The sequence below is a fragment of the Vitis riparia genome, chromosome 12 (assembly GCF_004353265.1).
Source record: "Vitis riparia cultivar Riparia Gloire de Montpellier isolate 1030 chromosome 12, EGFV_Vit.rip_1.0, whole genome shotgun sequence".
In the NCBI taxonomy this organism is placed as follows: Eukaryota; Viridiplantae; Streptophyta; class Magnoliopsida; order Vitales; family Vitaceae; genus Vitis; species Vitis riparia.
In genome coordinates, this window is record NC_048442.1 from 20,109,499 (window position 1) to 20,136,818 (window position 27,320).

The 27,320-nt window shown below is 29.9% G+C and overlaps 2 protein-coding genes across 5 annotated transcripts; both read left to right on the forward strand.

The window, feature by feature from the left end:
- The first annotated feature begins 8,855 nt into the window (after positions 1-8,855).
- On the forward strand, positions 8,856-17,539 carry LOC117926153 (1-aminocyclopropane-1-carboxylate oxidase homolog 1-like). 4 transcript variants are annotated; one of them, XR_004653068.1, is made up of 4 exons: positions 13,890-14,449; positions 14,567-14,888; positions 14,976-15,318; positions 17,508-17,539. XR_004653068.1 is itself a non-coding variant. In XM_034845234.1 (3 exons), the coding sequence occupies exons 1-3, from the start codon at positions 8,962-8,964 to the stop codon at positions 10,249-10,251; spliced, it is 1,062 nt and encodes a 353-aa protein (XP_034701125.1). In that variant the 5' UTR covers positions 8,856-8,961; the 3' UTR covers positions 10,252-10,865. The 4 variants fall into 4 exon arrangements, 3 of the variants coding, with proteins under 3 accessions (XP_034701125.1, XP_034701124.1, XP_034701123.1); XM_034845234.1 differs by lacking the exons at positions 13,890-14,449; positions 14,567-14,888; positions 14,976-15,318; positions 17,508-17,539 and adding exons at positions 8,856-9,482; positions 9,602-9,923; positions 10,033-10,865; XM_034845233.1 differs by lacking the exons at positions 13,890-14,449; positions 17,508-17,539 and adding an exon at positions 8,867-9,482 and having other exon boundaries at positions 14,976-15,407.
- LOC117926155 (1-aminocyclopropane-1-carboxylate oxidase homolog 1-like) lies at positions 16,135-17,486 on the forward strand. The gene is made up of 3 exons (XM_034845235.1): positions 16,135-16,673; positions 16,735-17,056; positions 17,170-17,486. Exons 1-3 carry the CDS (start codon positions 16,147-16,149, stop codon positions 17,386-17,388), a joined length of 1,068 nt encoding a protein of 355 aa, XP_034701126.1. The 5' UTR covers positions 16,135-16,146; the 3' UTR covers positions 17,389-17,486.
- Positions 17,540-27,320: the final 9,781 nt, after the last annotated feature.

Sequence of the window (27,320 nt, forward strand, 5' to 3'; positions counted from 1 at the left end):
TTCTTAGACTAAGATTATGTACCCAAGGTTGATCTAGTGTTTTTGCTCCAACATGAGATATGATTTTGAGGATCAATCTTCACTAAAGTTAGAGTAGAGATTTCATTTGAAGTTCTAAGGTAGTGTTTCGTTTCGGAGATACCAAATGACTATGTATTTACAAATCCAAGAACTAGCCAAAGTTTAGTACAAAGTTTATGTTGATTACCTTTCTCCAATATCATAGCTTGACCTCCAACTCAATCTCTAACCATTGCTAGTATACTTATACATCATATGACTAGCTATATTGTTGTTCCTAAGGATGGATGCAAGTATGATGTTTCCTTTTTTGACGGTTTTTTTATTGACATTATTTTTGGTTAGCAAGAAAATGATCTAGAATATGTCATTTTCTAACATATGAAATAATGTTGTGAAAATAAGAAATTTTTTTTACCTTATAGGATGATCATTACAAAATTTTGAGAAGCTTTAGAGTAAATTTCCATAATGGGTTTGAATCTCATATACTAAAGCCTTATGATAACTATAATAGTAGCACCTTCCATTGGATACACTTTAAGTAGCAACCAGACGTGTAATTGGAACCTAAATGAAAGAAAACATATGCTCATGATGTAATGATAAAGGAAGCTATTAGGATAGAGCCCTTTAAAGTATGATATGATGTAACAAATTTGGAGTTTATTATTTATTTAATAAAGTTTCAATTGTACTTTAATCTATCATTATTTCATGTATTGTACATTATGAGCATTTTGACTCGTCTTTCTTGCATTGTACATGAGTTGGGTGCATTAGGAGTTGCACATAACATCCAAGTCAAGGGTTCCTTGTAAGTAGATGATTTGTTCATTGCTAGTTTAGGGGCTTAGGCAACCTATTTGACGTTGTAGTGTGCTACTTGCTAATTGGAGGGATGATTGATCTTAACCATTAGGATGAGTTTCCCATATTGAATGCACTAGTGTGTATGGTTACACATTAGATAAGACTTACGGTGAGTCATGATATAAGGCTAGCGGGTAGTCATGACTTCATCAAACTGCAATGTTGTATGGTCTCTTAACCTTGAGATAATATTAAGCGTATGCCACAATTAACTTTGACCTACGGGTGAGATCCTTAAGCAGTCATAATTCTCTATAGATTGTATCATTATTGATGGAAGCTAGTAGTAATAAATATTCTCAATAGAGGCACCATGATAGTTCATGGGATTGAGATAATATGTTCCTTTGGGCGATCCTAAGGATGTGTATTTATGAAAACTATAACCATAATAGTTCCTTAAGTAAAACTCATCATAAGCTCTTTATGAGCTAAGATATGTCAATTGATCACATTATATGAGGATTTGAAACTCAAGAATAGTAGAGGTAATCTTAAGAGGCTAATAGTTTTTACCTCATTAGATTACAGACACTTATTTATAAAGAGACTATATATAGCAGATAGCATGTCACGAACTGAAGCAATTAGTGTCTTGTTATTTACATAGGATACTAGAGTGCGGTTGATTTTCTATTGTTGGATGTTGAATCAACTTCATAATTGCATTATGATAGAGTCAATACTTTTCTATGGGTCTCAATGGTCCACGTTCAAGCTCATGTACCGTGATGACATGATTTATGAGGGTTGGATTAGCTCTCGGATCACTTATACGTATAAGGGTATTTTGGTAATTTTGTAAGGTTACATAGGGGTTAATGAACCATATTTTTTAATTGGGCTAATTGATTTATTAGATAACCCTATTGGGTTAATTAATCAATTAGACCATTTTTAGGTTACATTTAATGACCTAAACTGATAATGGACTCAAGTCACTTAAGCCCGATTAGGAGCCTTATAAATACCCCCTTAGGGTTTATAAGATGAAAAATGGAGAATCCGTAAAGAGAGTGTCATCAATTTTGTGATGTGGATCACAAGGGATAATCTTCACCAATGAAAATTTGTCTCAATCACCTTGGCACCATTCTTGGCAATAACACCATTTTTTATTGATAGATTTTGTTCTTTATCATATCAAAACAAAAAAATTTAATCTAATTCAACTATGCTAAGGTAGCTTTTACTTGATCAAAAATGACTTTTAGAAAAAGTTAAGATAATATAGTGATTTTAAGTGTCGTACACTAGGAAAGATTAATTCTGGTGATTAAGGCTTGAATGGGAAGTAAAAAAATTAGTGTAATCAGGTGAAAATGTGAAAAATTATGATTAAAAAAATGAAAATGACAATGAGTTCAAATCGGGAAAAACATTTCAATCTAAAACAAGCAAATTTTTAAAGGAGATTAATATGAAAATAAAACCTCTTGGAGTTAGGATTCTTTAAGGAACAATCTTTATGGTGAATAGGGTTTGAGATCTATTCTTCATCAAGTTAGATTGAAAATATAAGTTCTCATTTAAATGTATTTTTTATTTAACTTGAAGTTTAGATCTAAATTTTTTCTTCAAATTAGGTAATTTAATCCAAAATATCAATTCAATTCATCTAAATTCATTGGAACTATTCAATCTCATTAAATCTAACTTTAAGAATTTAATGAATTTACCTAGTTTGTATTGTATTAGTCACTCGAGATAACTGAAAAAGAAAAATCCTCAAAATTCACTTAATCAATCAATTGGATCAAGATACTTTGACAAATCAAGCTTCATTGCCCTAAATTATCATAAATCTCACCTCTAAATCATTTTTCCTCTAAGAAAAATGAGATTTAGGTACTCATATTTGAAGATTTAACCTCATAATACATGTTTGGCTAGCGAGAAAATGAGATAAAATGAAAGAAAATTGTATGTGATAAAAAATATCTCCAATACAAAACAACTAGAATTGATTAAAAGATAAAATAAAATAAAAAGTTTTAAATGAGAGTCTCAAACTCTTATTTATTCTCCATGGTCAAATGAATACTTGACAACATCCTTAATAACATCTAGAACATTCCTTTAAAATTAAAGGCTACAATTTGAGTTACAATCAAATTTCACATAAGAACTTCATGTTTCGCATGGGTATGTGAAATTGAAAACATAAAATAGCTTCCAAAAATCTATAGAGTGCACCTTTTTGGTCATGTTGGTATTGGCATGCAAACTTGATTTTCTTCACATGAAAAATTCATCTAAAACATAAGCCATGTGAGATCATTTCCTCCCATGTAAAAATGTCCTTTTAAAACTCATGTTTGATTCTATATTTGGCATGGCTATGGGAACTTCATATAGTATGTGAAATTCAAACACAATGCTCTTTATAAATGCACCCTTGTTATGTGAACTTAACCTCCTTTATGTTAGAAATGCATACCAACATTACTTAAACATGTGCATTTTTATCAAAACAATTTTTATTCCAACAATTCATCTTCCTTTGAATGGCTTCTTTTTCAAACAACTTGGTTTCCTCTTTCCACAAAAGTTAGTCCAAATCCTCTTGTCAATTTCACTTCAATGTATCCTTAAAAACCACTTCACGATGTAAAAGATTTGTTAGTAAAATTACAAGAGTATTAATTTTTCAATTGAGTTAAAAGGACATGATTACTATCCAAAATATGTAACATATATCGTATTTTAACATCCAAATCATGTACTTTTTTAATAATAATCAGGAACAAGTTAAAAAAATGTAATGCTTCAATTTATCAAGTTGTCAAACCTCAAAAGTCTTGAATTTCCTTAAAGGGAATGAGATTTCCTTGTCTTGGTTTATCAAGTTGTCAAACCCTAATTTACCATTTGGATTGAAAATGAGTTAGCCCAATACTAAATTAGACCATTCAATGATTCAACTGCTAAACCCTGGTCTAGTTAGGACAATTCCTTAGGTTTACATGTTCTTTTTTTTTTTTTTTTTTAATTGAAAAAAAATGCTTTACTACATTAGAGATTCTTGATCTAATGGAATGAAGGGAAGTTGTGGCAGCCACGATGTTGTACAAAGTGAAATGGGAGAGGGGACAACATCATTGAAGGAGCTATAGTGGAATGATCGCCATGGACTACAACATCGTTCCTATCATGATGTTGTTAGAAGAAATAAAAGAAAATGTAGGATTTGAGGAGGGTGGATTTAGAATCCATGGTGGTGAGATGGTTGTGTGAAGGAAATTGATTAGCAAAAGAATCCATGATGACTATTCGTGGGTATGGAGTAAGAAAGAGTGAGAATGATAAAGAGGAGAAAAGACGAGATTTTGCCCATGAATATGGAGAGAGAAAAGACGAAAAAGAAAAAGAAAAGAGAAAAGTGAAAAGGAAGCATGGTGGCGATTATAGAGGCATTTGCTTTTAGGTTCATTTGGGGTTTTGAAGGAAGTGAGCAATTAGGGAAAAAAATCGAAATTAGTTGAACAATTGGCATTGATTTATGTGAAATGAAGGCTCCTTTAGGCTTGCTCACTTTTGTCTTAGGCATTTAGGATAATCAAATAATGTTAAATTTATATATTAATCAACTTAAGGTAATCACCTAAAAGAGTGTAGAGGGTGGGGAAGAGGATGTGGATTGAGTGATTTATTACCTTTTACAAAGTTAACAATTATGAATGCAATTAATTATTATATGTAATAATATAACAAAATCATAAATAACGAATTGCTTATAAATTAAATAGTGAAAAAAAATTGCAAATTTAATATTTTCATAATACTTTGGCCTAAACAACCCTACAAAGGTTTCAACACAAATCTTTAAGCTTTATAGTTGAATTATGGTTCTAAGGGACCCTTATAACAATAAAACATTTAAAGATAAAGTTTTCAAACCATATTTTTTGGATTATGGTTCCAATGGAACCTCTTAGGAGATACCCTACTCTTAAGTTCCTCACATGATCCCCATATTTGCTAAGCCTCACAACGTTACAAATTAAATGATAGAAAATTGGTTTCACAAAATCTTAGTACAAGTTTAACATCTTATGAATACAAGATAAAACTAGGATTGATGTGTAGTAAATAGATATGTATACTAGTGGGGCTAATAGGGGCCGTGGGCACATGCCCCATTCCAAATTTTTTTTCCCCAAAAAATACTCATACATATAATTAAAGGTTATTTGATAATAAATAATAAAATATAAACTTTGTACTACAAAAAAGATAAATTTAATTTTGAATTTTTAAAATTTAATTTAATTTTTATATGCATGCAACATCTTATTTATTTTTCATTATTTCATCATTTACATATATATATTATCATAACTTTTCTAATAATATTAATTTTTTAGTAATTTTGTATTTGATAATTTATTAAATAATTGTTTAAAATTGTATGTTCACTTCAATTTTAAGTTTGAATTTTTATTTTTTATTTCGAGACTTAATTAAATAATGTCTAAATTAGACATAAATTAAATAATTATATTACATTGTATGCTATTTAATTATTCATGTTATGGGAATTTATATTTAGTTTTAAAATTTTATTTTGCTAATGGTGTCATTGTAATATTATCATATCATAGAAAATTTTAAGGAAAAAATCTCATTACTTTTAGTTTATTTTATACTTAGATCCTATTTGGTAATAATTTTTTAAAATAGTTTTCTATTTTTTAGAATAAAAAAAATAGAAAAACATATTTGACAACAAAAAAATAAGGTATTTCAAATAACATCTTTTAGTTGTTTTTGGTTGTTTTTTCTTGTTTTCAAAAACAATTATACAAATAATTAAAAATAAAGCATTACATATAAAATTTATTTTTAAACATATTTAAAAACATAGAAAATATATTAATAATATTTTAGAATCCCAAGTAGACTTTTGTTTTACAAAATTTTAGAGAATAATTCTAAATTAAACAAGACTTAATGAATTGAATTCATTAACAAGTTTAGTAATTCGAAACTCAAATAATCAACTTAGTAATATCATAAATTAATGGATAAAAATTGATTCATAATAGATATATTATTATTATTATTATTTTCATATAATTATATTTTTTTTTTTATAAATTTTATCGCTATAAAAATATACTTCAAATCAAGTGATACTTTGTATTAAATTTATTAACGAGTTTAACAATTTTTAAGAATAATTTTGAATTCAAAAAATCGATCCAATTAATTACATATTAAATCAAAGCATTCTAAAACATTATTTTTGTTGCTCAATATTAAATATGTACATGAGATGAAAAACTAACTCATTTACATGTTAAAAAAAAAAAATCAACTTTATTTATTATTGATTCTAAATAAAATATTTTTAAAAATTATTATTATTCATTTTTAACCAAAAAAAAAAAAATATGAAGCCTCATGTTTCTAATATATACTAAAATAATATTATATATATATATATATATATATATATATATATATATATATATATATAATTTATAATTTTATTATAATATTATTATTCATGTTTTACTAAAAACTATTTATTCTTTAATTTATTTGTAATTACAAAAATATTTTCATTTTTAATAAAACTTTAATTAAATTTAATTTATATTATATAAATTGCATTGTAATATTTTTACAAAACCAAAACAAAAGAAAAATATTTTGAAAAATAATTTATCCAAATAAGTTTTTTATTTTTTATTTTTAAAAACAATATGTCAAATACCCTTAATTTAATAAAATATTAATAAATTATATTTTGTTTTTTAACTTCAAAAACAGTTTTTAAAAATAAGTTACGTGAAATATCTTCTTATATTCCACCATATTCCGGATTTTTTATAAGAGTGTGGTAGTTTAAAAAAATAATTCCTAAACTACCTATTTCGGATTTTTTATAAGATACGGTAGTTTAAAAAAATAATTCTTAAACTACCATTGTGGAGAAAAAAATAATTCCAAATTTATCATAGTTTTTGCCAAGTAGGAAAGAGACCGTTATTTCTTTTTAAAATTTTCTTTTCAAAAGATTATTTATATACCAAAGAAATTTCTTTTGAAGATACGATTTCTAAAATTCATTTTTTTTTAATTTAGACATTTCTTTAAATAATAATTTGGGAGAAATCATTTCTTGAAGAGATGATTTTCTATTAAAAAAAATTGAGAAAAATTGTCTCTTCAAGAGATGATTTCCATAAAAAGAAATTTTTTTTTTTCATTCCCTATAAATTTTTTAATTAATGATATATTTTTTTAATAATTTAATTATTATAAATATATATTATAAAATTAATTAATTTTATTTACTAAATTTAATATATAAAAAAATTATGATTATTGAGATATTTATCAGCAATAATATTTATAAAAATATAAATTATGTTTAATCTTTACATATTGATTTAAAAAATATTTTCTTCTTAATCTTCAATCTTTTCTTTAAATTAATTCAATTAATTGTAACTAATAAAATTAATTACTTTGATATTTTTTTATTTATAAGATAAATAATATTTATCTAATTATTTTTTGCTTTGTAATTTAAAAAAAAATTATTATCAATTTTATGTGAAAAATGCGTTTATAAAAAAATTGTTATTAATTTATTAAATAATTATTTACAAAATAAATACATTTGTTTTTATTTTAATTTTTAAATTAATTTTATTATATAATTTTTAAATTTAAAAATATTAATCTTTAATTCAAAATTTAACTATAAAAGGAATACAATATAGAAAAATAAATTAATTTTCAATAAAATTTTCAGCATTAAGAGATATAATTTTTTAAGTATTAATCAATTTAAAAAGAAATAATAATCATTTTTATATTAAAATATTTTATTTAGTAATTATAAATGATAAACAACTAAAGTAATTTGAAAAAATAATAAAATATTTCTTTAAAAATAATTTAATACACTTAAATTTAGAAATTATTAACTATTTTTTATTAAGAAAAAATTGAGGAAATATTTTGTTATATAAAATTTTTAATCTGTTTTTTATTTTTAATGTTATATGTTTCAAGAATATCGATCAAATAAGAAAGAATAAATAAAAATTAAGAAATCATTTTTTCAAAAACTATATATCCAAATAAACGCCTTAAAATTCAAACACACAATATCAAAAATGTAAACACCAAGTCAATCCTTAATTATAAAATATTTTTAATTTTAAAGAATCCAAGTCACTACCATAATTATAAGACCAATAATTGTTCATGTAAATACTAAAAAACCAACAAATATCCCGACAATTAATAAAGTATCAACCATGATAAAAATCAATTATTATCATGAGCGTAAAAAACCAATAACTTTGTTCATATCAACCATCAACAAAGAAATAATAATAAAAAATCAATATATAAATATTAAACTTAATTTATATTTTTATAAATATTATTATTGATAAATATCTAAATAATTATAATATATATATATATATATATATCATTAATTAATTTTTTTTTTGAGAAATCGTCTCTTATAGTCTATTCAAGAGAAAATTTCTCTTTTTTTTTTTTTTTAGATATTGACGATTTTAGTGTGCAAATTTTTTTAAAAAAATAAATTTTAGAAATTGTATATAAATCGTTTTTGAGACGATTTTAAAAGGAAATAACGTTCTCTACAAAAACTATAATAGATCTGGAATTATTTTTTCCACCACGTAATTTAGGAATTAATTTTTTAAACTGCCCGCACTCTGGTAAAAAATCCCCCTATTCCCGGTAACCACACCTTTCATATATGCGTATTTCACACACATTTCCCATCGACTTGACCCATCATCTCAGAGTAAACGGAAAATGATCCTGGCAAGCTCTGCAGTTGAATCTGCGAGCACTAATTATGTATTTATTAGTGAAGATTAGATATAGAATATTCTCATACGCCACCTGTACAGTCGGTTACTCTCTTTGCCTTGTAGCCTTAAAAACCTCACTGCTTTTCCTCATTTTAGAAAGAAAAACTCCTTTTCTCGTCATCTTCGTTCTTTCCCTGCTCTTTCTTCTCTGAAATTAACTTGGCATCAGAGCTTCCTCCATTCAATCCAAATGGCTACCACCAGAAATATACCTGAGTATGATCGGAAAAGTGAATTAAAAGCTTTTGATGATTCAAAAAGTGGAGTGAAGGGGCTTCTTGATGGTGGGATGACCAAGATCCCTCTTATGTTCATCCACCCACGCTATAATCCTGATGCGAAATCAGAGTCAGCTGTCTCCCAGTTCAGGGTTCCCTTGATAGACGTTGATGGCGTTAATGACAATGCAACTCTGCGGGCTAAAATCATAGACCAAGTTCGAGAAGCTTGTGAAAACTGGGGATTCTTTCAGGTAGTGAACCATGGCATTCCCGCAAGCGTTTTGGAGGAGATGATAGATGGGATTCGCGGATTTCATGAGCAAGACACTCAAATGAAAAAGGAGTTCTACAGACGCGACTTCAAGGACAAGGTGTCATTTCTTTCCAATTTTGATTTATTTGAGGCAACAGCAGCTACTTGGAAGGACAGTTTATCTTGGCCTATGGTTCCGAATCCTCCTGACCCCACGGAATTTCCAGCAGTATGCAGGTATGTCGAAAGGGCCAAAAAAACTTACAGAGAAATGAAAAATAAAATTCCTATAAAATCAAATTTCATCGTCAAGCTGTTCTCAAGTGTTCCATTGTATGTGGTTGATGAACTTGCAGAGACATAGTGACGGAATACTCAAAGCAAGTAAAGAGATTAGGGCATACTCTATTTGAATTACTGTCAGAGGGACTGGGACTCCATGTAAACCATTTGAAAGACACGGGATGTGCTGAGGTGATTTTTCATGTGGGTCATTACTACCCACCGTGCCCTGAGCCAGAATTGACTCTAGGCGCCAGCAGACATGCTGATAGCGGGTTCCTCACGGTACTTCTACAAGACCAAGTGGGTGGTCTCCAAGTTCTTCATCAGAATCAGTGGATCGATTTGGTCCCCATGCCTGGAGCACTAGTAATCAACGTTGGAGTTTCTCTACAGGTAATTCTAACTTCTGTTGCAGTACTTGCTTTACTTGATCTATCTATGCAAATTAATGACATTACCAATTCATTATTAACATAAGTTTATTTTTTGTTGGATTTTTCAGGTTATAACAAATGACAGGTTTAAAAGCATAGAGCATAGAGTGTTGGCAAACCGTGTAAGCTCAAGAGTGTCAATGGCAAGTGCTTTTGGCACAACTCTTTTCCCATCCTCAAAACTTTATTCACCGATTAAGGAGTTGCTAACCCAAGAGAATCCTCCGAAGTATAAGGAAGCCACCTTGCAAGCCCATGTTGCCTACTTGAGAGGCAAAAGGGTTTGATGCAATGCACCTCTGCCCCTACTGCATTGCAAGCTCTAAATTTGGCCATGGAGATGAAGAAGGTTTATCATATCTTTGAATGGTTTTTGTTCTTGTCTCTTGGTGTTAACGAATGAGATCTTTAATTAGCAGCTTATGTAGAATTGGGTATTGAACCATATATTTTGGAATAGACAACCTTGATGGAATGAATATGATATGTAAGCTGATGTTTTGTTATACCTTGAGAAAATATGTAACTACAAAACAAAAATGTCCAGCAATCCCCTTTAACTTCAGAAAGATCATGTGAGCTGCAGTAAGGTGAGACAAAAGACTACTGCAAAAGACCATCTCCAGCACTGCTACTTCAACAGGGATTTGTACATATTCATTTCTTCACTGACTGACAAAGTGCCAGAACATCTGGACTCCAGAATTTCCAGCTCTTTGATGCATGTTGAATTTGGAGAGTTTCTTGCGTACCGGGATAAGAAATGGAGTATAATATGAAGATGAAGCTTCATATATTTTTCCAAAATATATGGTTCAATACCCAATTCTACATAAGCTGCTAATTAAAGATCTCATTCGTTAACACCATGAGACAAGAACAAAAACCATTCAAAGATATGATAAACCTTCTTCATCTCCATGGCCAAATTTAGAGCTTGCAATGCAGTAGGGGCAGAGGTGCATTGCATCAAACCCTTTTGCCTCTCAAGTAGGCAACATGGGCTTGCAAGGTGGCTTCCTTATACTTCGGAGGATTCTCTTGGGTTAGCAACTCCTTAATCGGTTAGACGTGACATGCAATGCACTAATCATTCCAATTGAGGAAAGCATTGAATTAATAATAGGCAAATTATCATGGGATTTTAATGGGTCTGATTTGACCGGTCCCACTTCCATTGAGGAAAGCAAGCATGAGTTGGGAGGAAAGTCTGCCAGGCTTTTTCTTACTTATTACATCAAATTACTAAAAAGAAAAAAATTCAAAAAACAACACTATAAATATATATACCTCATATACCGCACTTTGGGCCACGGAATGAAGAAGTGGCTATTAAAGCTTCATAACCCGAATTCTATTTGTTCTAATCTAAAATGTTTGTGATGCAATAAATGTGATAAAATAAATAAATTATGAGATTTTTTGGGGCTGTGATGGTATGAACCTGTTTTATTTATTTCTCTATCATATATATACGATAGTGTATAGTATTTAGGGTTATGATGTTTATACTTATACAGTATGGATAGTTACTCAATTTTCTCTTTTTTTATACCAATTTTTAAGGTAATGAATTTTTTTCTCTTATATTCGTAGTTTTTCCATTTAGGTTTTTCATATAAATTTGTTTGTTCTTATTTTTTTGTTGTTTATTCCCGTTTTTCCATAACAATAGCACTAACTACTGAGTATGATGAAATAATATTTGAAGATAAGAGATTTTGGAAATAAAAAAATAACATATTATTTTTAAAATAAATTTTGAATCTTTAAAAAATTTATATGCATAAGTTAAACCTTAAAAAATTCTCAACATTGTAGTTTCTTTTACCATTCAAAATCCTAGCCACAAAACTAGTTTTTTAAAATAATAATAATAATAACAATAATAATAATAATAATAATAATAAATAAATCTAAAAACTATTTGAAAATTTTTATGATATAGAACACAATAAAGATAGAAAAATATAAAATGATAAAAAAAATGTCATCATTCTTGTATTAAAAAAGAAGATTTCTTATATTTAGATCATAAAAGGTTAGGTTACGTGGGGCCTTTTGGTACACGTGTTGTGGCATCTCTTATTTTTCTTTTTCTAATTATTTTTTTAAGGATTTTGTTTCTTAAAAATTTTGAATATGAACTGGTATGAACATTTTTATCTAACTTGGTAGGATGAATTTAAATGGAGTTTTTTTTTTTTAGAAAAATAAAATTATCAAGTGCAAAAGAATTTGAGTGAAGTTTAAATTTTAAGATTCAAAAGAATTCTTAAGAGAAATGGTACTAAAGAGAGCTTTCATTTTCATACTTATATCTAAACAATTGAAAATTAAAAGTTATTAAATATAAATTAATAACCATAATAATCCTAATATGTAATTTAGGGAAAACTAATTACAGTACAATAGTTATTGGATGTTACATTGCTAATTACTTTTATTGATGTTTTAAAAATTGGACTTGATGGTTGAGGCTTGACCAATCAAACCATTAATCGAATTTGAATCTAATTTAATTCACCATTTGGATGGGAAATGAGTTCGTTAGCACTAAATCAAACCACCCGCTGATCCAATTGCTAAACCATGGCCTAGTTCGAATGATTGTTCAGGTGTATATATATATATATATATATATATATATATATACTACATCAGAGATGTGTGATCTAATGGAATGAAGGGACGTTGTGGAAGTCATGATGTTGTACAAAGTGAAATGGCAGAGAGGACAACATCGTTGAAAGATTTATGGTGGAACGATTTCCATGAACCACAATTAACATCGTTCCCCTATCAAGAGGTTGTTGGAAGAAAGGAAGTGAGGAGGGTGGATTCAGAATCCATAGTGGTGAGGTGATAGTGTGATGGAAATTGGTTAACAAAAGGATCCATGATGACTATTCAAGGATACAGAGGAAGAGAGAGTGAGAGGGATAGATATGAGAAGAAGATGAGATTTTGCCCGTGACTATAGGGAGAAAGAAGAGATGAAAAGGAGATGGAAAGAGAAAAGTAAAAGGGAAACATGACGGCAGCTGTAGAGACGTTTTCTCTTAGGTTCATTTAGTTTGAAGGAAGTGAGGAATTAGGAGAAAATAATGTGAAATGAAGGCTCCTTTGGACTTGCTCACCTTTCTCTTGAGCTTTTGAGATAGTAAAATAATGTCAAATTTATATACTAATCAACCTAAAGTAATCACCCAAAAGAGGGTAAGAGGTAGGGAAAAGAAAGTGCATTAAATTATAGACACTTTGTACAAATTTAACCATTATGAATGCAATTGACAATTATATATAATAATATAAAAAATCATAAATAAACAATTACTAATAAATTAAATACAAAAGAGAAAAGAAAATGCAAATTTAAGATTTTTGTAGTAGTTTAGTTTACAAAAACTTACATTTACCCTCTTCAAGTTTTAACCACATTGAGGGTTCTACTAATTAACAAAGGTTCTGGCCAAAACCTTCAAGCTTTATAGTTGAATTATGGTTGAGATCCTTAAAACAATAAGACATTTAAAGACAAATGTTCCAAACTATTTCTTTGGATTATGGTTCTAATTAAACCTCTCAAGAGATACTCCGGCTTTAAACTCTTCAAGTTATTCCATACTTGGTAAGCCTTACAAGGTAATGATAGAAAATTGATCTAAAAAACCTTAGTAAAGTTTAAGTTCAAATGGATGCAAGATAAAATTAGAATTGAGGTGTATTAATTAAATGGATCAATATTTTCATGAAAAATAAATCAAGAATTTTTTTTTTTATGTTTGCATTTCAAAATAGAATTTTGTTACATAAAATAAATTTGAATTAATTTTAAAAATTGTTCTCAATTTTTTTTTCTAGTAATGATTAAAAATTGGTTGTCAAATACCTTCTTATCCACCCTTTTCTTCGTTTCCCGTTCACTTGGCCCATCATCTCACAGAGTAGACGGAAAATGATCCTGCCAAGCCCTGGAGTTGAATCTGAATATGATCGGAAAAGTGAATTAAAGGCTTTTGATGCTTCAAAAAGTGGAGTGAAGGGGCTTGTAGATGGTGGGATGACCAAGATCCCTCTTATGTTCATCCACCCACACTATAATCCTGATGCGAAATCAGGTTCTGTTGTCTCTCAGTTCAGGGTTCCCTTGATAGATCTTGATGGCGTTAATGAAATTGCCACTTTGCGGGCTAAAATCATAGACCAAGTTCGAGAAGCTTGTGAAAATTGGGGATTCTTGCAGGTAGTCAACCATGGAATTCCCGCAAGTGTTTTGGAGGAGATGCTAGGTGGGATTCGCGGATTTCATGAGCCAGACACTCAAATGAAAAAAGAGTTCTACACACGCGACTTCAAGGAAAAGGTATCATTTGTTTCCAATTTTGATTTATTTCAGGCGACAGCAGCTACTTGGAAGGACAGTTTATCTTGGGCTGTGGCTCCTAATCCTCCACACCCCACAGAATTGCCAGCAGTATGCAGGTATGTCGAAAGGGCCAAAAGACTTACAGAGAAATGAAAAATAAAATTCCCATAAACTCAAATTTCATCAATAAGCTGTTTCCAAGTGTTGCCGTTATGTGGTTGATGAATTTGCAGAGATATAGTGATGGAATACTCGAAGCAAGTAAAGAGATTAGGGTATACTCTGTTCGAATTACTGTCAGAGGCTCTGGGACTCCATGTAAACCATTTGAAAGACATGGAATGTGCTGAGATGATGTTTCATGCGGGCCATTACTACCCACCGTGCCCTGAGCCAGAATTGACTCTAGGCGCCCGCAGACATACTGATAGCGGCTTCCTCACGGTACTTTTACAAGATCAAGTGGGTGGTCTCCAAGTTCTTCATCAGAATCAGTGGATTGATGCGTCCCCCATGCCTGGAGCACTAGTAATCAACGTTGGAGATTCTCTACAGGTAATTCTAACTTCTGTTGCAGTACTGGTTTTACTTGATCTATCTATGCAAATTAACGTCAGTTTGTTTTTCTGTCGGATTTTTCAGGTTATAACAAATGACAGGTTTAAAAGCATAGAACATAGAGTGCTGGTAAACAGTGAAAGCTCAAGAGTGTCAGTGGCAAGTGCTTTTGGCACAACTCTTTTCCCATCCTCAAAGCTTTATTCACCGATTAAGGAGTTGCTATCTCAAGAGAATCCTCCAAAGTATAAGGAAGCCACCTTGCAAACCCATGTCGCCTACCTGAGAGGCAAAAGGGTTTGATGGAATGTACCTCTGCACTACTGCATTTCATGCTCTAAATTTGGCCATTCAGATGAAGAAGGACGTTATCATATCTTTGAATGCTCTTTTGGTTGTTGTCTCATGCAGTACTTGATGAAATGATGTAGAAATTGGGCATTGAATCATATATTTTGGAAAAGAGAAGGACCTTGATGGAATGAATATATATGATATCATCACTGCTTCTGATCATATGGTTCCTAAACAGCACATCATAAACAATTTTTTTTTTTTTTTTGGATAGATGTCAATTAGAAAACACCCAAACATCATGGGCTTGGACGGAGATTCACAAGGGTATTTTTGAGAAAATATTTTGAAAAACACTCGTTGCTTTTAAATCAAGCATGTGTTAATCAATATCCAAGAAATGTTACTGCTTGCGGATGCATCACAAAATTCTATCGTTATCTTCTTCTCCATTTCCATAGATACCTTATCCCACGTGAGCTTTTACATCAAGCATGTGTTAATTTATGTCACGTAAATTAAGAATATGTTAATCAAAATCCAACGGATGCATCACAAAATTCTTCCTTATTTCGCTATCTTTCTTCTCCATTTCTATAGATACATTATCCCATATGATCCTTGTCGAGATTGGATTCTAACTCTACTTTTTTCAACTTTACTTTTGTTTATAGAGAAATAATCGGTTCTTTTTCGATATTAGTTTAAGGTTATGGTACCATCATGGAAGAAGAATAAACCAAGAAAATTAAAATATATTTTTATGTTTGAGCTCCAAAACAGATTTCGATTTCTTAAAATAATTGAGAAATAATTTTAAAAAATTTTCTCAAAAAATATACTATGTGCCTTTTTTTCTTTAGAAACACATATTTCCATCTTATATTCTACCTTTCACCTTGTAGACGTAAATTTCATTCTCATTTCCGGTTGACTCATCATCTCACAGAGTAAACGGAAAATGATTCTGACAAGCTCAGGAGTTGAAGTTGAACATGATCAGAAAAGGGAATTAAAAGCTTTTGATGATTCAAAAAGTGGAGTGAAAGGGCTTGTAGATGCTGGGATAACCAAGATCCCTCCTATGTTCATCCATCCACAGTATAATCTCAATGCGAAATCAGGTTCGGCTGTCTCCCAGTTCAGGGTTCCCTTGGTAGACCTTGATGGCATTAATGACAGTGCAACTCTGCGGGCTAAAATCATGGACCAAGTTCGAGAAGCTTGTGAAAACTGGGGATTCTTTCAGGCAGTCAACCATGGGATTCCCGCAAGTGTTTTGGAGGAGATGATAGATGGGATTCGCGGATTTCATGAGCAAGACACTCAAGTGAAAAAGGAGTTCTACAAACGCGACTTCAAGGAAAAGGTGTCATATTTTTCCAAATTTGATTTATGCCAGGCAACGGTGGCTACTTGGAAGGACTGCTTATCTTGGGCTATGGCTCCTAGTTCTCCAGACCCCACAGAATTTCCCGCAGTGTGCAGGTATGTCCTAAGGCTTGTCTTAATATGTGAAACTCTGCACTCTGACTTGATGAACTTGCAGAGATATAGTGATGGAATACTCGAAGCAAGTAAAGAGGTTGGGGTGTACTTTATTTGAATTACTGTCAGAGGCTCTAGGACTAGATGTACACCGTTTGAAAGACATGGAATGTGCTGAGATGATTTTTCATGCGGGTCATTACTATCCACCGTGCCCTGAGCCAGAATTGACTCTAGGTGCCCGCAGACATACTGAGAGCGGCTTCCTCGCAGTACTTTTACAAGACCAAGTGGGTGGTCTCCAAGTTCTTCATCAGAATCAGTGGATCGATGCGTCCCCCATGCCTGGAGCACTAGTAATCAACGTTGGAGATTCTCTACAGGTAATTCTAACTTATGTTGCAGTACTGGCTTTACTTGATCTATATATGCAAAATAATGACATTAATTACTAATTGATTATTAAAATAAGTTTGTCTTTTGTTGGATTTTTCAGGTCATAACAAATGACAGGTTTAAAAGCATAGAACATAGAGTGTTGGTAAATCGTGTAAGCCCAAGAGTGTCGGTGGCAAGTGCTTTTGGCACAAATCTTTTCCCATCCTCAAAGCTTTATTCACCAATTAAGGAGTTGGTAACTCAAGAGAATCCTCCAAAGTATAAGGAAGCCACCTTGCAAGCTCATGTTGCCTACTTGAGGGGCCAAAGAGTTTGATGGCATCACCTCTGCACTGCTGCACTGCAAGCTCTAAATTTGGCCATGGAGATGAAGAAGGTTTATCATATCTTTGAATGTTATTTTGGCTCGTCTCATGCAGTAGTTGATGAAATAAGATCTTTAATTAGCAGCATATGTAGAAACTGGGTATTGAATCATATTTTTGGAATAGAGAACCTTGATGGAATGAACATGATAATGATATCACCATTGCTTCTCATATGGCTCCTAGACAACACATCAGGGTCCCCTCCTCTCGGACCATGATTCCCTCAATTCTAATTAATGAAGACAAGATTCGATGCTTTGTTACTGATAGTAAATATCCGACTTCTAAACAAAAATGTCCATCACTCCCCGTCTAGCTTCAGAACTGTCATATGAGGTGCACTAAGATGAGACAAAAGACCCATCTCCAGCACCACTACTTCACAGGGTTTTGTACATATGGACTGCTTCACTGGCTCAAAACTGGCTGATGGTGCATGCACCATCCCTCGTGCCAAAACATCTGGACTCCAGAATTTCCACCTCTTGGATGGTTATTAAATTTGGTGAGCTTCTTGCTTACCCAATGTTGAGCCTTATCAAAAAGCTCTCAAACATCTAGGATTGTAAAGGTGGGAACAGAAATGGAGTATGGTATGAAGCTTATTTTTCCAATATACTTTTTCTCTCAATCAGTTAATCAGCCTCTTCTAAAATTATGATGTACCAACCATTCCAATTGAGGTAAGAAAATACTGAAAATCTACTCAATTTAATTCAACACTATCTATGTAGTAATCTGTCAGAATGAGTTTATGCAAACATAACTCATTGATACATGAATTAACAAACAATCCATTTAATCTATTTAATAAATGAGTTAAGATTTTGGATTGTGTAGGAATTTATAGTCCATGCTATGCTATCCCATTACACATGTTAATACCATTATAACTCCTTTAACATTTAATATTTTAAATTTATAAAATATTACTTTTAAATAATTCTTATTTTTTTTTAAGTTTTGATTTTAAATTTTAATTTTTTTTCTAAATATCAATTAACATAGTGGCATTTGAATATATTTTCTATTTTTTCTATTTTGAAATAAGAAAATAGCAGCAACCTTTATAAACAAGAATACTTGGAGGCTTTAAAAACTATTTAAAAAAAAAAAAAAAAAAACAAACAAACAAACTGAAAAAGGTATCAAAAAAGTTTCACTACCTCAAATTTCAAAATTTTTTAAAGTATTTTTTAAAACTATAAAATAAATCTATATTTTTGTACAAGAGATTATCCTTTTTTATATTAATTATTATTATTTTTAAATAAAAAATAAGAAATATATCTAAATGAATACTTAATTATTTAATTTTGAATTGTAATATGTTTATAAGATAGAAGAGAGCAATTTTATTTTATTTTTTGTTTACAATTTTATTGTAATAGTCCTTGAGACCCACACCTTAGAACGTAAACATAATCTCACATCCAAGATCCAGTACTATTGTATTCCTTAATGGACTCCTCATCCCCTTGAGAGGATGAGAATCTGTCTCAAAAAGCCAAGAACTTCTCTAATATGCATATATTAGAAAAGTCTAATGGATTTGGAATCAATTTTACCTTATATTTTATAAATAAATAAAAAATTAATTTTGGTAACTTAGGAACCTTAAAAAAATATGTCTTGTATGTCATTATTCTTAATTAACTCAACCATACTTATTTAATCTCGGATTGGTTATGTAGCAATCTTGAATCTACAAGAATAATGTAAATTACAAGAAAGTACACAAAGTCCTAAACAAGGATAAATAAAACAAAATTGTCAACTAAATGTAAATAGCTTAATTTTGATTTTATTGTTTCAAGGAATTAATAATGAAAAGGTTTCAAATTTAAAATATGTGTTGAAACTTAAATGATATTAAATTTTATTATAGAAAGGATTAGTGATACAAATATTGATTTTATAAAAATAATATAAAATAAGATATAAATTGAAAAAAAACAAGTTATAAAAATTTATAACTCAATGACAATGTTTTATAATTAGGGCTTAATGAGTCTCCCTTTGCTAAATGGATACAATGGCTTTTAATTTTAGCTAGTTTAAAACTTTTGGTAACAATCTCACAATTAACACATGAGATATGTGAAAAACCATCTACAGAGTCTCTCAAAAATTCAACAAATATAAGAATTATAGGTCAATTAATCATGGAGCAACTTTACTAAATAAGAAGGTGTGAATATACGATACTACATCAATCATATGCTACCTTCTTTTAAGAATCTTATACCAGTCAACACATACAATCACTTTCATATCCATGATGTAGCACTCTTATGCTCCTTAGTAAATACCTTAACAACTTGAGGAGATGTGACTAACCGTCAAAATTAATACACACGATTATTGTGGGCACTTAAGCGTTCCTTGTTTATTTTGGATTTTCCAATTTGGTTTCAAACTTGTTATGAATCTCAACCTATAATATACCTTATTTATGTCTTTATGCTCCAAATAACTCAATCATACTTGAATCATATTGTGAATTAATCAACAATGATCATTGTGGGGATCCTCAGCCACGTGCTTGTCCACGTGTACCTCCACGCGTTTATCCATGTGGCAGTACCCGTGTCGGTTTGCGTGTCATTCCCTCCAATGATGCCGGACAACCACCGAAGTACCTAGGAACGTTCTATCCGAATCGTATGGGCTCATTGAGCGGACAACATATTCTTACCAGCCCCCAAATCCTCCTTGATACGTGAAACGACGACCATCTGACATAGGACTAAGGATGAAAATATCGGTAATCACGGATATATCGATACTTCGATTTTACGGATACATCGGAGATATATCAGCAGATATTTTGGAAAAAAATATCGATAAACCTAAAATTGATCAAAATTTATAAAAAAAAAAAAATACAAGAAAAACTTCATAAAAATATAATTAGAAATATAATAAATATTTTAAAGTCGTTTTATTAAAAAATTTGATATATGTATAATATGATTTATCATATTTCATAATAATATCGTATGCATCGATAAAAATATAAATTTTATAAGTGTACATTTATTATTAAATTACATCAAATATTATTTCATAATAATATTATGATATTTGATTATAATATGTTTAACTTTAAAATATAATTAATATTAAAATTATGATCCATTTAATTCAATTGTATTAAATGATATAAATTAAATTATGATATATGTACAATTTTTTAATATTTAATTAATTTATTAATGATATTAAAAACACTATGAAGAAAATTATTATGATAATTTTTATATCATTGGTAATCAATTAAAAGAAATTTTTGTATTTAATTATAAAATAATTATAATTAATTTGGTCTCTAAAATATTCTTTTAAAATTTTCTTTACATGATGACTTTAAATATATATTTTTATTGCAATACATTTAACAAAGGGCAGGCTTTCCCTGGCGATATGATGAGATAAACCCCAAACCTTTTGTTTGGGGTTCGAATCCCCTCAGCGGCACAAAAAAAGGCATTTTTTAGAGTGCACACTAGCTATTGTAGTGAGAGCACTGTAACATGTTGATCGGCCAAAATAGCGGCGATTTTCTTCCTTTTAGGCCGTTTTTTTCCATTAAATCGGCAATTTATCGCCTGATGCCAATATATCGGCGATTTTTTGTCGATTTTCAACAATTTTTCTTCTCTTCGATTTTTCTCCACAAAATATCGTGTTGACGTATCCCGACACACAATATATCGCTGATATATCCCGACATTTTCCTCCTTGCATAGGAGTGATTGACAGGACCTTCTCCCATCCCTATGTCTACATCAGTGGACTGGCACACCCTGTCTCATACCTTCAACAGGTTGAAACGACGGCAAGCCGCATCATGACATGTCGTCTGACGGAGCTACCAACTGTCTTGAACTGCATTGATTGCTCTGTCACTTACTAGACAACCATCATTGCAGTTTAGGACAAGGTGCCAACTCAACACTATAGTGTTTTTCTCCCCCGAGCACTATAAAAGCCCTCTTGAAGCATAACCTAGGTACGCAAGACCAAAAAGGCTCCCCCATTTACTCTCCTCTCTAAAGGTTCTTACCCATTTTGTATCTTACTTGGGTTTCGGAGGGTGTGCTCGGACAACTTGTCCAAACATCTTTTATGCAAGAAAGAAGTTAGCCCAATCTCTAGTTGCTGGATAGGAACTTTCCCCGCCACAACCAAGGGAGAATCTATCTTCATTTGACCTGGCATCAACAATCATGTGTCTTGAAGGCTAATGTAAAACCTAACAGTATGTAGCATCAAATCCAAATAAATTTATCAATCTAAACTAACTAGTTTAGATCACTAACTGAACTTGAAGGCATCCCTCATGAAAACCACCGCCATTGCATCCTTGGTTTTCACTAGTAGTATTGCAATTATCAAGATATACCCTTGCTCGGATAAGGAAATCAATTTACATTTAATCAATTGGGTGGTGCCTTTCACACCTGCCACAATCAAGAAAGCCCAACAACTCCCTATTATTGGCAAGGAGAACTATGAAAACAAAAAACAAATAAAATAAAAAACAAAACACTGATGTATCCACAATAATAAGCATGCAAAATTATAATAGCAAATATCGAATATAGAAAGAAATTCTATTGTTATGTATGTAATAAATTCTTTTTAATTGTGTAAATATGTTCTGAAGTCTTACGAGTCACTATCATTAGAGTGAAAAATATCTATGTAAGAAAAATTGGGGCATGTTTGGTTGTTGTTCTTGAAAATTATTATAGAAAATAGTTTTCAAGAATAGTTTTTGGTGTTTTTAGAACAGTTTGGGAACTGAATTTTGGAAAAAAAAAATTGTTCTAAAAAAAAAATGTTTGGTTGAGTTAATAAAAAAGTTTTTTAGAACAAGTAAAACAAAAAACATGTTTGAAAGATGTTTTTTTTTTTTTCAAATTAATAAAATGTTTTCTTCAAGTAACTTTATATTATAAATTTATAAATATTTTTTAGATACACAGTTCATTTAAATTAAAAAAAAAATTATTTATTTTATTAATTTTAAAATATAATATTTTTTATATTTTTTAAAAATAAATCAAACATGATAAAATCATTTTTATTAACATTTTTTTCTTGATTTAATCTTTAATTTTATTAAAAATTATAGTAAATTTTATTAAGATGAAATTAAAAAAAAATTAAATAATTAATTTAATTTTTACAACTAATTTTCACCTAACAAGCTTGTAAATAAAATAAATAGGACATGAAAATAAATGCAAGGAAGGAGATGGTCACTTTCCAAGGGATCCAACGGCTGAAGATGGTGTTTTGTTTGGGTTGACCAATAGATTTTACCACCTAATATGTTTTGAAATTTGCACTTTATGTATGAATTTTTTTTTTACCAACCATGTCCCTACAAAATATCTTTGCTCATTCCACTATTGAGAAAAATGTTTACCCAATATTATTACCTTGTTTACAAATGACTACCATCACCTTCAGTCGTCTCTCATCTTTTTCAAAATTGAGAAAAAGTCACCTGCAAAACCCTCTCAAAACAACTCATTTTCTTTCTCTTCCATGTCCTTAAGCAAGGTTTTTGTTTTTTTTTTTTTAACAAAATCAAGAAAAATCAAAACTGAGAAACGAGAAAAATCAGGAATTTTTTTATTTATTTTCATTCTCGTTCCCCACTTTTCTCAACATCCAAGCAGGAAAATATAAACAGGAAAAATAAAAAAACTAACAACAAATGATAAAAAAAAAAAAAAAAGCTCAAATCTTATAAAAAAAAAAAAAAAAAAAAGGTCAGAAGATGCAAGGAAGATGGTGTTTTGTTTGGGTTGACCAATAGATTTTACCACCTAATATGTTTTGAAATTTGCACTTTACGTATGAATTTTTTTTTACTAACCATGTCCCTTCAAAATATCTTTGCTCATTCCACTATTGAGAAAAATGTTTACCCAATATTATTACCTTATTTACAAATAACTACCCTCACCTTCAGTCGTCTCTCATCTTTTTCAAAATTGAGAAAAGTCACCTACAAAACCCTCTCAAAACAACTCATTTTCTTTCTCTTCCATGTCCTTAAGCAAGGTTTTTGTTTTGTTTTTTTTTTTTAACAAAACAACTCAAGAAAAATCAAAACTGAGAAACGGGAAAAATCAGGATTTTTTTTTTTTTCATTCTTGTTCCCCACTTTTCTCAGCATCCAAGCAGGAAAATATAAACAGAAAAAATAAAAAAACTTACAACACATGATAAAAAAAAAAAAGCTCAAATCTTATAAATAAAAAAAATAAAAATAAAAAAAAGGACAGAAGATGCAAGGAAGATGGTGTTTTGTTTGGGTTGACCAATAAATTTTACCACCTAATATGTTTTGAAATTTGCACTTTATGTATGAATTTTTTTTTTACCAACCATGTCCCTTCAAAATATCTTTGCTCATTCCACTATTGAGAAAAATGTTTACCCAATATTATTACCTTATTTTGCAAATGTAATCCCTCACCTTCAGTCGTCTCTCATCTTTTTCAAAATTGAGAAAAGTCACCTACAAAACCCTCTCAAAACAACTCATTTTCTTTCTCTTCCATGTCCTTAAGCAAGGTTTTTGTTTTTTTTTTTTTTTAACAAAACAACTCAAGAAAAATCAAAACTGAGAAACGGGAAAAATCAGGATTTTTTTTTTTTTTCATTCTCGTTCCCCACTTTTCTCAGCATCCAAGCAGGAAAATATAAACAGAAAAAATAAAAAAACTAACAACACATGATAAAAAAAAAAAGCTCAAATCTTATAAATAAAATAAAAATAAAAATAAAAAAAAGGACAGAAGATGCAAGGAAGATTGTGTTTTGTTTGGGTTGACCAATAAATTTTACCACCTAATATGTTTTGAAATTTACACTTTATGTATGAATTTGTTTTTTTACCAAACATGTCCCTACAAAATATCTTTGCTCATTCCACTATTGAGAAAAATGTTTACCCAATATTATTACTTTATTTACAAATGACTACCCTCACCTTCAGTCGTCTCTCATCTTTTTCAAAATTGAGAAAAAGTCACCTGCAAAACCCTCTCAAAACAACTCATTTTCTTTCTCTTCCATGTCCTTAAGCAAGGTTTTTGTTTTTTTTTTTAACAAAACAACTCAAGAAAAATCAAAACTGAGAAACGGGAAAAATCAGGAATTTTTTTTTTTTATTTTCATTCTCGTTCCCCACTTTTCTCAGCATCCAAGTAGGAAAATATGAATAGGAAAAATAAAAAAATAACAACACATGATAAAAAAAAAAAAAAAAAACTCAAATCTTATAAATCAAAAAAAATAAAAAATAAAAAAAGGACAGAAGATGCAAGGAAGATGGTGTTTTGTTTGGGTTGACCAATAGATTTTACCACCTAATATGTTTTGAAATTTGCACTTTATGTATGAATTTTTTTTTACCAACCATGTCCCTACAAAATATCTTTGCTCATTCCACTATTGAGAAAAATGTTTACCCAATATTATTACCTTATTTACAAATGACTACCCTCACTTTCAGTCGTCTCTCATCTTTTTCAAAATTGAGAAAAAGTCACCTGCAAAACCCTCTCAAAACAACTCATTTTATTTCTCTTCCATGTCCTTAAGCAAGGTTTTTGTGTTTTTTTTTTTTAACAAAACAACTCAAGAAAAATCAAAACTGAGAAACGGAAAAAATTAGGAATTTTTTTTTTATATTTTCATTCTCGTTCCCCACTTTTCTCGGCATCCAAGCAGGAAAATATAAACAGGAAAAATAAAAAAACTAACAACACATGATAAAAAAAAAAAAAAAAAAAAAAAAAAAAAAAAAGCTCAAATCTTATAAATAAATAAAAATAAAAATAAAAAAAGGACAGAAGATGCAAGGAAGATGGTGTTGCACTTTATGTATGAATTTTTTTTTACCAACCATGTCCCTACAAAATATCTTTGCTCATTCCACTATTGAGAAAAATGTTTACCCAATATTATTACTTTATTTACAAATGACTACCCTCACCTTCAGTCGTCTCTCATCTTTTTCAAAATTGAGAAAAAGTCACCTGCAAAACCCTCTCAAAACAACTCATTTTCTTTCTCTTCCATGTCCTTAAGCAAGGTTTTTGTTTTTTTTTTTTTTAACAAAACAACTCAAGAAAAATCAAAACTGAGAAACGGGAAAAATCAAGAATTTTGTTTTTTTTTTTTTCATTCTCGTTCCCCACTTTTCTCAGCATCCAAGCAGGAAAATATAAACAGGAAAAATAAAAAAACTAACAACACATGATAAAATAAAATATAAAAAAAAGGCTCAAATCTTATAAATAAAAAAAAATTAAAATAAAAAAAGGACAGAAGATGCAAGGAAGATGGTGTTTTGTTTGGGTTGACCAATAGATTTTACCACCTAATATGTTTTGAAATTTGCACTTTATGTATAAATTTTTTTTTTTACCAACCATGTCCCTTCAAAATATCTTTGCTTATTCCACTATTGAGAAAAATGTTTACCCAATATTATTACTTTATTTACAAATGACTACCCTCACTTTCATTCGTAAAATCATCTTTTTCAAAATTGAGAAAAAGTCACCTACAAAACCCTCTCAAAACAACTCATTTTCTTTCTCTTCCATGTCCTTAAGCAAGGTTTTTGTTTTTTTTTTTTTAACAAAACAACTCAAGAAAAATCAAAACTGAGAAACGGGAAAAATCAGGAATTTTTTTTTTTTTAATTTTCATTCTCGTTCTCCACTTTTCTCAGCATCCAAGCAGGAAAATATAAATAGGAAAAATAAAAAAACTAACAACACATGATAAAAAAAAAAAAAAAACTCAAATCTTATAAATAAATAAATAAATAGATAAAGACAGAGAACAGATGTTCTCTTTATGGCTTTTTTTGTTCTATAAATAGTAAAAAAAAAAAGGGCAAAATACCATTTTTTTTGTTCTCTAAAAAGTGTCATTTTGAGAACACGAAAAACAAGAAAAAAAAAAAAACTTTCTCAACCAAACAAGTTTTTAGTAATTTTTTGTTTTCATTAACAAAAAAATAGTTCTTAAAAACACCAACCAAACAGGCCTTTGAGTTGTTACAACTAGTATCAAGGTCAAATTTTGACCCTAACATGAGATTTTGTTCATTTGACCTTATAAGAATTGTTTATCTATTTAACCTCACAATATCATAAAACACAACAAAAAATATTATATTTATATGAAAAATAATTGTAATACGAGAAAAAGTACATTACACCATACATGTAGTGGGTTGTTTTTAACTATATAGATGCATTTTCAAATTATGAGATTTTATCGGGTTAAAATGGACAATATGTACATGGGAGGAGACAGTCGTTGCAAAAATAGTCATATTGTACTATGAGAAGTAGGCAAATTCATTAATGCGAGGTCCCCACTCCCCAGCAACATTAAGACTATCACCCCCAGAGTCCACCCACATGGTCAGTCCTTGAGCATCTTCAAACACTTCTATGTGCACCATCTTTATGGCCACCTCCATATATAGGTCTTCAAGTCAAAATCATATGTTCTCATATTAGAAGTGAGCAAGTTCTTAATATATCATTACTGTGGTTTATATCCAGGAAGCATTATACTTCATCTCAAGGGGTCTGCATTAATTATTGTTTCTATTGTATATTTTCCTCCCCTTTGATGTGTTACTGAAGGCACTTTATTGCAATTATGCTGTCCATTACTTATCCAGGCTAGGGGGATTTTTTTTTTTTTTTTTTTTTTTTTTTTAAAAAAAAAAAAATATATATATATATATATATATATCCTTTTTAAAAATAGGAATGAAACATTAATGGGTAGAAAAATATGGGTCATACCATAATTTCTACCA